At 41.8% G+C, this 16,847-nt stretch overlaps 1 protein-coding gene across 1 annotated transcript; it reads left to right on the top strand.

Annotated features, from left to right (window-relative positions):
* Positions 1–3,295: 3,295 nt before the first annotated feature.
* Positions 3,296–3,859, top strand: LOC102712774 (transcription factor MYB77-like). Its single transcript, XM_006664774.2, has one exon. The coding sequence runs from the start codon at positions 3,296–3,298 to the stop codon at positions 3,857–3,859; it is 564 nt and encodes a 187-aa protein (XP_006664837.2).
* Positions 3,860–16,847: the final 12,988 nt, after the last annotated feature.

Genomic DNA, 16,847 nt, shown 5'->3' with positions numbered 1-16,847 from the left:
ATTCTGTGAGAAAATATGTTATTTTTTCTTTATGTACTCCGTTCATCCAAAAATACAAGTTGCATACTATGAATGCACCTCTGTATAATTCTACTAAATATAATGTATCCTAACTTATAGGAAAGTTCTTTTTCCGAGTATTCCATCCGTCCCAAAATATATTTGTTTTTTCACATAACCCACACATTCAAATACAAAATTAAACTACAATATACCCCACTTTTATCAAATCCACAAATGAAATTGTCTGCCACTTCATCTACGTCCAGTACATTTGTTTCCTAATTTCATAATCTATGTTGCAATGATTGTTATAACCTTCTTATAGGACAAACTAGAGGAAATAAAAATGATCTTATTTTTGGAGAGGGGTGTAAAAATTAAGTTATTAGCTCCCCGGCAAATCTAACATTATCTTCCACTATATCTAATTTTTTATTTAACAGAATTCAAATTAACTTCTAGGCTTTCAAGTGTATCACGTATGCTAAATTAACACATTTTTGGCTTCCCAAGATAATCTAGATTTGATGTTAACACACAGCCAATACAAAAGGAATTATAGCAAAATCAATTCAAACTGGAGAGTTGGTATGGACGATGAAGCGAAAAATTATATAAGTGGTCCACAAGAAGTTAGACTTTAGATATTATGGGAATATATCGGTTTTTTTCTGTGAGGAAATATGTTATTTTTTCTTGTGCATGTTGTCCGTGCATCCAAAAATACAAGCAATATAGGACTTCAAATTGGCATCAAACCATAAGGATTTCTAGCATTATTGACAGTAGTACTTATCTTATTAATCCTATCGTATTCAAAATTCATACTATTTTATCATCACCTACATACTCAATTACGTCTATCCATTCATCTTATATTAAGGGACACCATAGAATTTTTTTCTCAACACTAATCCTTACTAAATAATTTAGAAATGCTTATATTTTAGAACAGTAATAGTTCAAATGTATCCGAAGAGCTTATTTCTTTGGAAAATGGCCCAAGAGAACAATTTGAATGCATCTGTGTACTGTTCAGGTTAAATGTATTTTTTGGGATATTTTTTTTGTTCTTGTGAACGAAACCAAAATTCTGCGTACTACGAATGCACTTTGTATTTCAGTGAAAAATAATGTATCCTAAGTTATAGGATAGTTCTTTGTCATTGACCAAGTCGCTCTCTCCTCTAGCTGCTTAGTATTACATGCGTCCCAAAGTATCTTTGTTTTCCACATATCCCATGCACACAAATAAAAAAAGTACTAGAATATAATCCACTTTTATCAAATCGAAATAAAATTGTCTCCAACTTTTTCTAGTTCTATGTTTCTTCCTAATTTCATAACTTATGTTGCACTGATTATTCTAACCTTATTATTGGATAAACAAGAGGAAACAAAAATGATTTTATTTTTGGAGAGGGGCGTAGAAATTAAGTTCCTAGCTCCAAGGCAAATCGAATATTATCTTGCACAACATATGACTTTTCATTTCACGCCCTTTTGCATCTATTGCTCATCTTATTCAAAATTTGTGTGCAAATACGACTAACTTATGAGTCATTCATAAGGCAAATTTAGTTATAAATCAAATCATAACAAAATAATTTGTAATTATATATATATATATATTAAACAAGATAAAATGTCAAACATACAACTAAAACTCAACAGCGTGTCGCAAAAAGTACAGGCTATTGGGGTGATTGTTTAGTTTTTCATGAAAAAAGCTAAACGGTATATTTGCAAAAACATAATTTATAAATAAAAATTTTATATACGTGGAAAATAAACTGGTGGAAAAACCAGAAACTCGACTCCAAATTTAAGGTTGAAAATACATTTTTTTTTGCTTATAAGCATAAGCCAAAACCAAAGCATGGAGAATTAAGACCATTAGCAATATACCCATGCTAACGCTACGGTCTAATTTATAATTTAATAATATAAATAGATATTATAAATTTATTTTAGTGCATCATATACAAACCAAACATTCGAATTTGTTTGCCTATAAAGCATTTTTTAATTTGATTATTTAAGTAAAATCTGACAAAATAGTAGCAAACCACCAGTTAATGGTGACTTTTACACCATTACATAATTAATTATAGGTTGGATCATATCGTAATAAATTAAGAGCTTTTAAGTTTGAACAGTAAATGTAGAACCTGCAATTACTAGTTTCATAATCACTACAATATCAACAAATTGCAAGGATAATTTTAATATATTGCAAGGATAATTGATACACCAATTTCATAATCACTATAATACCAAGTTCATATATGGCACAGATAATTCTAATTAAATAATTTATTCACATTATCTGATATTAACGTAAAATTTGAACTCTATAAAACTAAATTTAATATAAATCACTTTATACAAACATGAGTTATATCCCATACAACTTTCCATCTTCCTATAATAAATGAAATTTTGTTGACGTTCTATATATCAAAATATCAAAAGTATAAAACAACTGTGCAACTCTCGAGTTCAAAAATAAATTTCTTTGTGAAAATATCTTTAACTTAAATAAAAAGATATTTAAATTAAATATTAAGTGACCATCTAATTCCTAGAAAATATTTATCATACGAGTTCTTTGTATTTTAAAACTATATTGATAGTTTAAAAATTCGGATTTAATGCATTAGATTTAATGTGGGGGAAGATAGATGGAATATGCGTGTAATTTGGGGAGCCAATAAACAGAAAGAAACTAGATAAAACATGGACTGTCTGATTTGATGTAAATTTGATGTAGATGATTTGAGTCATTAGATTTGTCCAATAAGTAAAATAAGTTTGTGTACTATATGATAGGATAGATTTAGCAAACAAGAGGATCGATGTTCCCTACGGTAATTAGATGTAATCCCCCAATTGATTTCGCCAAATTACATTTTTGCATTAAATATACCACATTTCCCTGAAATTAATACTAATTGAGTTATTAAATATATATACTCCTCTCGCAAATACCGACTCCGAAACGAACGTCGTCTCTTTTTGTTGACGCATGCAGTCGGTTTTGCTCGCCCAAGCTAAGGAAGCCGACGTAATGAAACACTCCTACTCCGACTGCGAATGAACGAACAAGCTAGCGCTATATATCCAGTCCACGCAGCAAGCAATTTTCTCATCGTCGATCGATCGATCGCTGAAACGATTCTTCAGAATCCTTCCTCTCTTCTCGATCGACTTCACATACCTCTGCTCGATCGTCCCACCCATCACCACCGGTCGATCCCTGCGACATAGATCAGACTCTCCAGTCGTTGAGATGGACACGGAGGTGAACATGGTGTCATCGCCACCGGCTCCGACAGTGCCGCGCCCGAGGTTCATCGTGCGGCTCAAGCTTCCGCCGGCGCCGTGGACGCCCGAGGAGGACGCGCTGCTGCAGCGGCTCGCCAAGGAGAACCGCTTCCGCCGCTGGAGCCGGATCGCCAGGAGCATGCCCCGCCGCTCCGCCAGGTCCTGCCGCGACAGGTGGCGCCACCACCTCGCCCGCGACCTCTACCACCGCCCCTTCACCGCCCGCGACGACGACGAACTCCTGCGCCTCCACTGCCGCCTCGGCGACCGCTGGAAGGAGATCGGCCGCGCCGTGTACGGCCGCACCTCCCGCATCCTGAAGCGCCGCTGGAAGGAGCTCCGTCGTAGCGGCTTCGCCGCTGCCGCCGCCGCCGCCAGGAAGGAGAAGCCCACCGGAGCAGAGGACGGTGACGATAACATGGTGGAAAGCGACAAGGAGTCGTCGTCACAGCCAGAGTCGCAGGGTCGTCTTAGTCTTGCCAACGCTCTTGCATCCAGCTTCGCTTCTTGCAGCCTTGGCGACGACTAGACGATGGCCGGCAGCCTCGAGCTAGGGTTCGCGTGCATGGCACTTTGAGCGATTAGAGAAACGGATAAATATATATTACTCGGATGTAATTCGTTTCTGAATTCTGCTATAAGCTTTCTAATGCATTAGCTACAAAAATTGTGTACGACAATATTAAGATATAATGGTGAAAAATGATTTGGTACCTCGAGGTAGCAGTACTTTTTGTTTTACCGGAGCAAATCTCTAATTCTATTCTTCATGTTAATAGAATTGTATGGACTTCCTCTGTTCATGAAAGAAGAACTCAAAATTTAGTTTGGTCTAAAATACAAGATTTGTTAGTTGGGCGAGACACCTTGCCGCAAAATGATTCGATGGGCTAAACTATTTGGCACAGGCGCGATAGAAACTTAACCAGTGAACACCTAAAAGTATTTGTCGCACGAATGTGGACCTCACCTCTGGCTGGATGGGCGTGCCACCAGCACACACTCGCTAATCAGCAATAACGGATTACATTTACATCTTGAGCCTAGCGATACAGGCGTGGACGCAGCAGGCATGGATCAAACTTTTCAGACCATTTCTTCGGTGGTTGGATGCCTTCTTCACGTAAATTTAAAAGTTTCTACCTTACATGGACAATTTTAAGGAAAGTTTACTGCTCGCTCCATTTCATAATGTAAGATGTTTGACTTTTTTGCTTGCAATGTTTAATCATTTGTCTTATTCAAAAAATTATGAAAACATCATTTACTTTGCTTGTGACTTACTTTATTATCAAAAGAACTTTAAGCACGACTTGTTACTTTTTATATTTGTACTAAATTTTTGAATAAGTCGAATGGTCAAACGTTGTAACTGAAAAAGTCCAATATCTTACATTATGAAACGGAGGTAGTACTAAATTACAAATTCTGAGTAAACATTCTAGGTAAACTCCAAGACGGTAAAGCCAACTAAAAAAATCTACTCAAAATGTTTAGCGGACCAGTGGTTTAATGACGGTAACCACATGTTTACCAGAATAATCAGTCTAGTTTGTTAACAATAATCTTGATAGATTGAACTTAATTGAGACAGACAGTACAAGATTATACTCAGTAATCATAGATCGAATGTTTAGGAGGTCTGCACTAATTATTATTCTAATGAGTCCATGGCATGGAAATTTTCATATGATAACAGCATAATTCATCGGCTTGATCTTTGACGAAACAATGAGCAAAATAAATCAAGTTAGTGAAGACTATTTGATAAAAGCAATCTAATATATCGGACCTAACTATCATTTTAATTAGATGATGGCATAAAATTTTATATGATAACAGTATAAATCATTAGCTGGAACTCCGATGAAATAATGACCAAAATAAATTAACATGGCAAAGACTATATGATATAGACAAACTAATAGGTTGGACCTAAATCAGACAATACGGGATTGAAGACATCAATTAGTATACATCAAACCGATACAAATTACACAATGTGATTGATAAGACAATGCAAGAAATAAATGAGACTTATAATGAGCTGAAACGATAACTAGCAATCATAAAATTGGGTCAGAATATTGGACTGAACTAAAGAAAGTACTGATCTAGCGATATGAATACCGAAGGTCGAAGGTTGAAGCTGATGAAGATAAGATGAGAGCTCACTCCATCATAAAATACTACCGGCGACAATGCAATAAAAGTTATATGTTGACTTGATATTTTATACTAGGACCCTAGTCCTCAACATATTTATACCCTCAAGAATCACTATAGTCTGATTCTTTTGCAAATAACTGATCGGTATTTATTCCTAAAAATAGGAAAAACCTATTTCACAAAATTAAACTAAAACTATATTTGGCTGGGCTTTCCATTCCCTTTTACAAAATCATTTCGAGACAAAGTCGGCTTCGGCTCCATGAATTAACCTTTCCATAATACCCATCTTGCTGTATTTGTGTTCAATTTGCCGCATAAATCTCTCCTAAAGGTAAGTCAAAAATTGCCATTAACACATGCCCCACCATTTTAGAGTGTAGTTTGTACTTCAAAATTAATCATCACAGCCTGTTAAAACCAAGTTACCTTACCGTTCGCACCGACAAGCCCAACACCATGTTTTTAAGGAAAGTTTACCAATAATTTACAAAATCTGGCTTAGCATATTTATCCCCTCGAGACTCCCTAGTGTCCGACTCAGCTACGAGCAACCGATAGGTATTTGTTTCTAAAAAAGGAAAAATCTAAATTAAAAAATAAACTAAAACTATCTATGGCTAGACTTCCCCTGTTCTTTTTCGGAAACTTTTCAATATCAATTCGTATTCGGCTCCAAGAATTAACCATTCGATAATAACCATATTGCCTTATTTGTGCTCAATTTCCCGCATACTCTCTTTATAGAAAGTCTAATTTTCACAGCCCGATAAAACCTAGTTATCTTTGCACTATCACTGACGTGTCCAACACCTCGCTTTTCCACCCTTATCCATCACCATGTATAAAACCTCTTCATCCTCCCCAAGATGCCTCATCGCTGCCATAGAAACCAACAAGATCTCTTTTCCTAAGCTCCTCGGTGACCAGCGGATTTGAGTTTCTTAAACAACGGTGACCAAAACCGATGGTTTCTTGATCTATTACAATGGCTTTCATATCCGTCGTTCCTGAAGTAAGACCCTGACCTCCTGAGCCATCATATAGACTTTTGTTATCTTCATTGGCTCCACAACAACTCTAGGAAGGCAGGTTGTCATGTCCCTGGCATTGCAAATCATCGGAAGCCACCTGTCGTCCAACAAAGGAGCTATCTGTTGCAAGAAGCTCGCCATGCATCATTGTTCTGTGTTGGTGAGCGCTGTCTTGAACCTCTCTTTGCTTCGGTGCCCTCACCTTTTGTCATTGTGCCATTATTCGCTAAGATTTGTCGCATTTGAGCCGATCGATCATCGAGCCAATGTGCTGTTCACGTGGTAGCTTCGTTAGCGCCACCTCAGCACTACATCCTACGTGTCTGCGCATGTGTACGCTTGTGTGGTTGATCTGGTCAGACTCAATCCAAGCCCTCCAATCTAGAACAATCGATCGGGACCATGTGTGACATATGGATCCTATATGTTAGTGTCTCATCCTCATTTCGTGTGTAGTTATATAGTTTTGACATTTAATTTGGAGAACCACGAGTTCAATATAAATGTTTCACATGACTTTTTAAAGACCATTGATAGCAAGGCAATTCGCGCAGACCCTCATCTTGATCCTATATTTAAATTCCCGTTTGCATTTATTTTGAATATCATTGGTATGGTTTAACCTATGTCCATTGTTATAGTCCCTTTGAATTGATACCATATTCCTTGCTAACCTTGTGTTATGATTTGACTAGGTAAAATCATTTATGATGATCTGGCTAGGATAATTAGGTCTGCTTAGCGCTACCTACAAACAATAATATATTTTATATGGGAAAATAATGACTCACTCATGGTAATTACTATGGTATCTCAAGACAATTTCATGTGGCTGGATAACTAACAATCTAACTAAAACTTGACTAATAATGGGATGTTAGCACATGGTTTTGCTTGTCGTTCTCATAAGGCCCTGTTTAGTTCCCAAAAACTTTTCATCGAATCTTTGGACACCTAAATGAAGCACTAAATATACATGAATATTAAAACTAATTATATAGTTATGGGAGAGATCGTGAGACGAATCTTTTGAGCCTAATTAGGATGTGATTAGTCATAAATGCTACAGTAATCAACATGTACTAATGATGGATTAATTAGACTCAAAAGATTTGTCTCGCGGTTTCCAGGCAGAATCTGAAATTTGTTTTGTAATTAGACTACGTTGAATACTTCAAATGTGTGTCCAAAAAAATGATGTGATTTTTTTGCAAAATTTTTTTTGCAAACTGAACAAGCCCTAACTATTAAGGATCGGTTCAAAAGCTACTACTGTGGAGCATTTACCATACTGACTACACGCCAACATATGCAATAGCTAGACTCAGAGTTTACCATATTCTATGGCGAGGCATCAGATTATGAAGTGGTGGACACAAGCCTAGCGGGGATGTTGGGTGAGTCTATTATGGGACAAGGAAATATATGGCTCTCAAATACGACGCTCTACTTTAGGTTGTGTTATGTGATGAGTCTTGTCATGATTTCTCCTTTCCAATATCATTGTGGTATTTGGGGCATGGTTACATGGTGCGGAATAATGTCTTGTGGATAAAGTTGCCTACCTCTAGCTAGATTAAAAAGTGTTCTAATAGCCATATCTAGCAATGTTTCTCATGATTAGTCTCACACTACTCATAAATAGAAATATTGTTTGGAGAGGTTGGACCTACTCAACTGGAAATGGTTGTTGGGTGTTGACCTGGGCTTGTGCAACTGAGAAGAGTTCTACAGTGTTGGTTTAATATTGATTAATTACGATAATGTTTTACTACTCTCCAATTAATCTTTATTAAATGTTGCTTTTGCAAAAGAAATCCTTGCAGATAGCGTTTGTTGTGTGTACTGTGGAGTATTCCATGAACTCACCTTGCTATCAACAAACAATCACTTCAAATGGAAGAAAAGATTTTGATGGAGAAGAAGGATTCAGAAGACTAGGCTTATACCCAAGTGAGTTTCCTATGGGCATGGAGCTTGAGATACCCTAGCCCGTTTTGCCTTGTTGCTTTCCATTGATGTGGGGACTAATAGTCTCTTTTCTAAATATTTAATGGTATTTTATTTTGGATATGATTATCGAATTATAAGCTTGTATATTGTAATATGCCTAGCCTATTAGTAGAATTTTGGCATGTTTATGTGTTCTAGTTCTGGTTTTGGCATGTTAGGACCAAGTGTTTGGTGGTGAGATTAGTTCCACGAGAAAACTTACATAGGTTTGGACCAGCTTACATACCTAGTTCACTCTAAGTATTGTATCTCTGGGTTAACCCTTTTACATGAAGCAATGACAAAAGTGTAAGTGGGGTGTTATGTGAACGTGTGCCCACTCATCATGAGACTTCTCAATTAATGCGGGTTTGAGGCTGGGGTACGCTGGTTGAATTTCGCTCAAGCATTTAATACATAGATCTGTCCAAATATTGGTATTGAATTTCTTAGCGTGACATGCCCTTACCAACTACTATTTTTTTTCTACAAGTGGTCAAAGAACACAAGAAGCCCACAGACATGCTCTTCTTTTTTGTAGGGTGTCATAGTTATCCCCCTTGTCGAGAGCTTGATCAATCTTCTATTTAGACGTGGTATTGAGATGTGAATAGTTGCGAAGTCATGTTGAAGGGCCTCTTAGCTTCTAGTGAGCCCCATAATAGGTATGGAACAATAAATGCGTACGTAATAAAAATTCAAGTTTACGTCAATGGCCACGTAGTATGCATAGTAGAGGATTGTGCAAAATTGACTTACGTATAGACATTAATGCAGATAGATATGATTCATCTGTTTCCTGTAACATGTTAGGAAAGGATTAAATGTTTCTATATTTAGAGCATGACTTACGTACCAAAATGTTACATATATCAACGCCCATTAATGCCATTAGATATCGTCCATTTCATCCAGATAAATTCACTAGGAAAGAATTGAATGTTTCCTTGTTTGAGATCATGGTTATCATATTTAAATAGTTATATTTAATTACACCATAATCTAGTTCATAAATATGTAAATATGTATCTAAATATACTCATGATTATGTTTAAATCAACTTATTGGGTATATATCTTCAGTGGACTTCACGCCCTTTAAATACAGATGGTGAGACAGTGTTTTCACCGCAAGGTCTCAATTCCACTTCGGCACCTGCCATTGCGCCAGTCCACCAAAATATATACTTTGTCTATAGATATTGTAAGGTATCGAATTTTTTGTCCATTTCATTTTTACGCTTTGAGTAGAGATTGTAGTTTTTACACATTTTCTCACCATAAATCTTCCATACAACTCTGCCGAAGGGGTCAAAATAAGTTCCCATGAATCTACAGATTAAACAGTTTTTCATTTCATGAACCTAAAAAAACAATTTTGTTGCCAAATTGTCTCTATAGTACTTTCTCGTCTGGTGGATAATTTGGTTCGGTAGAAATGGTTCTGTGCATTACATTTATATATATTCTATTATATAAAAAAGTGTTTTTTATGCAGATTAGGTCACCACCATGGACCATGGGTCGTTCCAGCAAGGCTCCTCCGATGCACATGAACTTGACCTCCCTCTGGCAATCATGCTTGGAGCAGAGGACGGCGATGATGGCATTGGCGACTCAGCTGTAGATGCCCACGATGCTGGTGGCCATGCCCAGGGCAAAAGAATGAAATGCCACACTTGTGAGCAAGTCATGCAATTGGAGGGGTATATTATTAAATATATGATCCTAATATATAGCTTATTCATCGTCAATTTATCTATTTTTTTGATCTGAAGAACATACATATTACCGCGTTGTGTGTTGTCGCTGTTTTTTCGTGCGCAGAGTGTTCCAGAAATGCACCCATCCTGAAGAGGAGCAACGGGAAGAGCTAGCGAAGAAGCTGGGCATCGAGGAAAGGCAAGTCAAGTTCTGGTTCCAAAACCGACGCACTCGGAAGAAGGTATTAATTCTTGTTTGCAAATCTCTTTATGTTTGCACATACATACTACCTACCTCATAGATGATAATCTCTCTATAATTTTTTATACGATGTTACAGACTTTTATGTTTATATTTGAATGTTAATCTTATTTAAAAATTTTATCCAAATATAACAATAAAATTATAAGTCGTACCTAGAGTTCTCATAATAATTACTCAAATTATAACAAAATAATTAATAATTATATATTTTTTGAATAAAATGATGGTTAAACGTAAACAAAAAGTCGACGAGTCATATAAAAAAATGAAGGGATTAGATTCTAGGCCACCCAATAAGGTTTCCATGACAGGATTCGCTAGCTTGGTGGTGGATCATAGAAGTAGTAATTATATATTTCCTAAATGTGGGTGTTATGAGAATAAGTTGGCGCAAAATGTAAAAAGAACTTTCTCAAGCGCCATCATTCGTATTAACACTGATTGATAAATGCAGGTGAGTGATGAACGGCGAGAGGGAGTGGTGCTGGAGGACGAGAACGAGGCACTGCTTGCAGAGAACAAAGCGTTGAAGTATGCGATGCAGGACATGATCTGCTTCGTCTGCAGCAGCCCGGTCGTCGTCCCTGCAGAGGAGACGGTGCAGCAACGTTACCTACGCTTCCTGAACAAGAGGCTTGCTGACGAGCTGCAGGAAGCCACTGCAGTGCTGAACCAGATTGCCAAAGATGCTGACGCCTGATGCAGATCTGCCACTATTGTAATTTCCAGTGATCAGAGAATAGGTTTTCTAGCTCCAGGATATCTTAAATCTACCGGTCATTGAGAGCCATGGGCTTTTGATCTTGTTGAGGAGTAGCTATATTATTTATCTACTTAAACAAACTGATGGACTAAAGAAAAAATAAACAAATATACCATTTGTGTTAGATTATGTCTGGGATACGTGTGATGAATAATTGGCGTTGAGCAGAACCTTGCAGATCATGTTTTCTTTTTATTGCTGCGGTAAAAGATTAGCTAGGAGCTGATGATGGTGACTGACAATTGATCGAGACAAGGATGGGGTTTCCAAATCGGTTAGGAGCTTGGAGCTGCACAAACACGTAATGTTTTTCTTTTTCTTACTAAATTAACCAAGATGCTATGTGCGCCACCAACAGCTGCATACATGCCACGCTCGGCCACACGACTAGCCTATCTATGCACACCTAGTAATTAGCTAATGACTCAACTAACCGGCTGCTACTCTATTGCATGCATGTTGCATTTCATGCTACCTCATGGCACACGCGATGTGCTTCCGCAGCATCTCGGGTACCCGGTCATATCGTATTTACAGAGCAATTACTTTAGCAAAAAAAAAATAGCTGAACAATTAAAGAACATAAAGGCTCATGAGTAGCTTTTGTATAAAAGAGTATTTACAGAGCAGTTACTTTAGCGCAAACAAATTAATAGAACAATTAAATAATTGTATTAAACCAACCACTGGTCAGTGCTAAACCAAACCACACCAGAGCCAACCAATACTAATATTATGCTAAACCACAAAATAACTGTCGACGATTGATGTCGACGATAAACTTGCAGGGTGTCTATCGAGCTCGGAATTCTATGGTTAAGATAAAGAGAGAGACGATTTTCCTAGGTTTAGGCTCTCGACGTGGCGAGATAATACCTTACTCCTGCTTGGCGATTGTATTCTGTGGATGGATTTCCGATGCCCCCAAGGGGGGTGCCCCGTCCCCCTTATATCGTGGGGAGTGACTACAGATATGACAGAGTCCTAATCTAGTAAGACTAAGATCTATCCCAATTCGGTTATGGCCCGGGTCCGAAGTACACGGCATGCAATCCGGTATGTACTAGACTCCTGGCCGATACCATACAGATATAATCTCCTTCCTATTCGGTACCCCATTGACCATACGCATTTTTATAGTCTCCGGATACCCCCGATATAGGTATCCCACAGCAGCCCCCGGAGTCGTCCATAGCAGCGCAAGTCATCCATGCAGATTGTCAATCCATAGGTGTTCCTTGGCACCATACGCTTGATACTATCCGAGTGCTTTCTCAGGCGCTCCCTGAGTGCTTCCCGAGTGATCCCGAGTACTCTGTGATGATTGTAGAGGCTGTGGAGGGCTCCGAACAAAAGAAGACATTGGTGTATCTCTCGACTCTATGCTTAAATGTGTAACAATTAAACATAGAGTCATCTATGGACTGTTACCCAAAAGGTTTTCTCTCGAAGTTTTCGAGCTCACCAACTCGAGCTGCACTGTTTTAAGTGCTTCCGGACCCAAGTGGTTTGGAAGTGTGTGTGCCGTGTTTCCCCAGACATATAGCGCTTAGCTATGTTCTGCCTATGGGATAGGTTGCACCGACTGGCTCAACCGTTACAGCCGAGTAGTTAATACCGAGTTGATTCGGGTTTACTCAAAGTTTAGGCACAGGCTAAGGAGCGCAATCAAGTGCCATGGGCGATATGAATCGACGCCTGCCTGAGTGCGGCCATTAGCCTGTAACATAGGCGTTCCGTTGATTCCTGATTTGAAGGAAATTACGAATTTCATATTATCGTCATAAAACTCGCAACGTTCCTTAGGAATAGCATGGTATCTATTATGCCAACACCGAAAATTTCGGTCCGCCTTGCCCGTATGGGGACATAACGATACTTAACCCAGTAACAAAATTTTCTAGCCGTTGGGCCCAGCAGTAGCCCATTTAAGCTTCCCATTACTCTACCAGTTCATCTTCTTCTCCGCCGTACTAACCACTGTAACCCCAATTTGCTCCAGCCATCTCTCCCTCGCCAAAACCCTAGCCTTTGCGCTCCGAGCTCTAGTCTCTCCTCTGCCCACCACATCCACACCTCCCCTCCATCCCACCGAAGAGAGCTCCAAATGGTTTCCCCGACGGATTCAGGGAAGACACTGCCACTGCACGCATGGCAGTCCTCCATCGTCTCCGACCAGAGCCTGTCCGACCTCTTCAGAGCAGGCTTGATTCAGAGCAAGGAGATAGCAGGGTTCCGTAGTGCTTACGGTGAGGAATTTCCCACCCCCGACTCGCGGGAAGTAGTTGTATTCGAGCCATTTTTTGAGCGGGGTTTTGGACTTCCAGTGTCTTCATTCTTCCGGGGTCTATTGGATTTTTATGGAATCGAGCTTCACCATATAAATCCCAACTTCATTCTTCAGATCGCAGTGTTTGTATACACTTGCGAAATCTTCCTTGGAATCCCCCCTCACTTCAACTTGTTTCACCATTTGTTCGCTGTTAAGCCCCAGCTGAACCGGAATCATCCATCGGTGGTGGGAGGCGCCGACATTCAGCTCCGTGAGGGGAGCAAGAAAGATTGGCTGTCTCTGCCTATGAAAACCTCCCTGAAGGGCTGGCACGCGGCGTGGTTTTATTGTTGTAATCTCGCCGACTCCCTTCCCTCTTTCATTGGCCACGCTCCTGTTGCTCGGGAAGCTTGGTCGTCACTCCCGACAACCAAAGAAATGTCACAGATGAACTCGTTGCTCAACCTGGTGGAGAACTTGAAGTCCGCTGGCTTAACCGGCGTCTGGGTAACCCGACACTTTATTCGGCATCGGATACAGCCTTTGAAGGACCGGGTCCAGTTTGCCTTTGATTATACCGGAAGTGAAGACCTGACTCGGGAGTCGGCGGAAGTGCTACGGTGGGAAGCAATCCAAGCTAGAGCTCGTTGGCTATTTGCCCCAAATACCAACATCCCAGCCGTTCCCGTCGGCTTCCCATCGCCGTTCCACGCTGGGAACGCTCCTCCTTCGGTGAGTTCTTCATCTCTTCTGGGTATTTTGCCCCAAGCTTGTCAGGTGTTTTTCTCTGACTCGCCGTGTTTTGACTTATGTTTGCTCATGCAGGATCGCCATCAATTCCTGTCCTACCCTCCAAGCCGGGCCTCGCCCGTGGTTAAGAGGGGGGCAGAGACCTCGACGGATGAGCCTGCCGCCAAGTGACTGGCCTTTGATCCCGACGCGGAGCCTACCGAGCCATCAGGGGACAAGGACGTGGTGGCCTTGACACGCTCTCCGAGCCCACCTCCCTTGAGGCGCCTGAGGAGAACCGCCTTTAAGACGGGACCGAGGTAACATAGCTCAGCTTTCATGCCGTAATCCAATTGGGATTTTTGTGCTTGCTGAAATCATATCCCTCAGCTTTTCAGGAAGTCGAGCAGTATCGATCCGGCTGCGTCGGTCGGTTCTAGGGACATTCAGCACCCGGGTCCACCAGCTGCTATTGGTGCGGCCGTCGTGAGCACGGTCCGTGCTTCGCCTGCTGACCCCATTGCTAGGCAGCCCATCGAAGCGACCCTGGCGATCGTCCCGGCTGTGTCCCCAGCGCCGAATGTGGAGCCAGGTGCCACTGCAGAGGCCTCAGCTGCAGATACCATGGAAACGATTGCCGGGACACCCGCTCCACTGGTCGCGGCACGGGCCCGGTAGTACTCCCTCCGAGGGCCCGAGAGGCCTGCGGCGAGCAGGTCAAAATTGACTTGTCGGATGACTCGGAGGATATCGCCAAGATCGAGCGGTATATTGAGAAATCGATCAAGCTGATGAAGGTATGTTCTTCGACCGTTGCCCTAAGTGTGCGACCCCGTTAGCTCATATCATGTTGTCTAGGGAATCGAGGCACGTTCGAAGGCAAAGTCGAAGGCCCTTCGTTCACTTGACCCGCAGCTGGGGAAGATGGACGCTCTGCGTAAGGATCGTGACGAGATCCTAGAACACGCGAAGGCCCTAGAGGACCGCCTTCAAGGTGAGATAGCCGACCTTCGCGTGGAGCTGGTGTCAAGTACCGCTTGGGTCAAAGGTGCGACAATCTGTCTTTGGTTATTGTTTTTTCTTCGTGGCTGAAGGTTGTCTTCTTTTGCCAGATCAAGACACTGCCATGGGGAAGTTGAGGAAGGCGAACGCCAAGCTGCAAGCCGAGTATGCCAAGCTGCTAGCAGCGAAGGTTGAGCTTGAGGCCGAGCGCTCCCAGCTGTCGGGTTCGAAGGCTGTGCTGGAAGCCGAATGCACTCTGCTCAAGAAGGCCAAGGATGCTGCCGTCGCCGAGCTCGTAGGTAAGCTTTGCTTTACCCCATCCTTCATTATTCCCTTCTGGGTGTTTCCTGACTTGCATGCTTACTAGCAGAGGCACAATCCCGGGCGAAGTCCGTGGTGGAGGCTGCCGAGGCCAGGACTCAGGAAGCTGAGCTGGCTCGGGATCGGCTCGTCACGGTTGCCCTTAGCGTGCTCGGGGCGACGCCACTGCTAGCTGGACGGAGTGGTCCAGCAGCTGGAGAAGATGCCTGTAGCCCACGGCGCCGAGTTGCGAGAGACGGCGAAGCTAGCGGCTAGCCATGCTCTCGCCATCGTGAAGTCGGTATATCCCCAGGTAGAGGTTGACGCCATCTGCGATGGGTTCGCTGCCAACTGCGACGAGGAGACAGCTACGAAGTACGTCAACGAGTCGGAGAAGGCTGCCGATTCGGTCGCAGACGACCTTGGCCTGTAAAGTAGGAGAACTTGTAGTAGTTAACCATGCCGTAGGCGTACTTAATTGTGATGTGGTTTTATTTGATCTGTTTGCTTTAGAGTCTTTCGCTATGGCAAGTTTCGTTGTCGTGTGGAGAGTTATCCTCTCGGCGTGTGCCTGTTCCAGCACCCCCGAGCGGGCTTAGCCAGCGCGGAGCTTGGCGTAGCGTTACTCGGTTTGGTTGGAAGCGAGGTGTAGCTGAGCGGATGTACCACCGCATCCAGACTTCGATCGTCCGATAGTTAGAGAGCTCATTGGCAGTAGATTTTATTAAAAAGATCCCGAAGGTAGAGTACATTGTAGCCCCCGACTGGTCTCCCAAGTGGTGACCACTCGGCGAGAGCAATTCAAGGGTAAAAAGGAAAAAACTACAAGAGATTGGCTATGTGTGAAAGGGACGTAGCTGTTCAATGTTCCATAAATTCTCTAGCAGCCTCCCGTCTTCCATCCTTAGTCGGTATGAGCCGGGCTGAGTGACCTCAGCTATGTCGTAGGGCCCTTCCCAGATTGGAGAGAGCTTGTGTCGATCTTTCGTGGTCTGTACTTTGCGTAAGACCAGGTCTCCGACTAGTAACGCCCGACCGCGAACATTCCTATTGTGGTATCGGCAAAGTCCCTGCAGATAGCGTGCCGACTGGATGGTTGCAATATCCCTGGCTTCTTCCAACTTGTTGAGGTCGTCTTCCCTGGCCGTGTCCGCGAAACGATTTGTGGTTGATTTTGGTGGGCAGGACTGCCTCTGCGCCGTACACTAGGAAGAAGGACGATTATCCCGTAGCCCGACTGACGAAGGTGCGGAGTGCCCAGAGTACTGGCGGCAGCTTTTGCACCCATC

Source organism: Oryza brachyantha, chromosome 7, assembly GCF_000231095.2.
Source record: "Oryza brachyantha chromosome 7, ObraRS2, whole genome shotgun sequence".
Lineage (NCBI taxonomy): Eukaryota > Viridiplantae > Streptophyta > Magnoliopsida > Poales > Poaceae > Oryza > Oryza brachyantha.
The sequence above is the reverse complement of the archived record's forward strand: the minus strand, read 5'-3'. Positions and strand labels throughout refer to the sequence as shown.

Excerpts from the sequence above, each read along its gene's own strand:
- LOC102712774 (XM_006664774.2), top strand. The coding sequence starts at position 3,296 with ATGGACACGGAGGTGAACATGGTGTCATCGCCACCGGCTCCGACAGTG.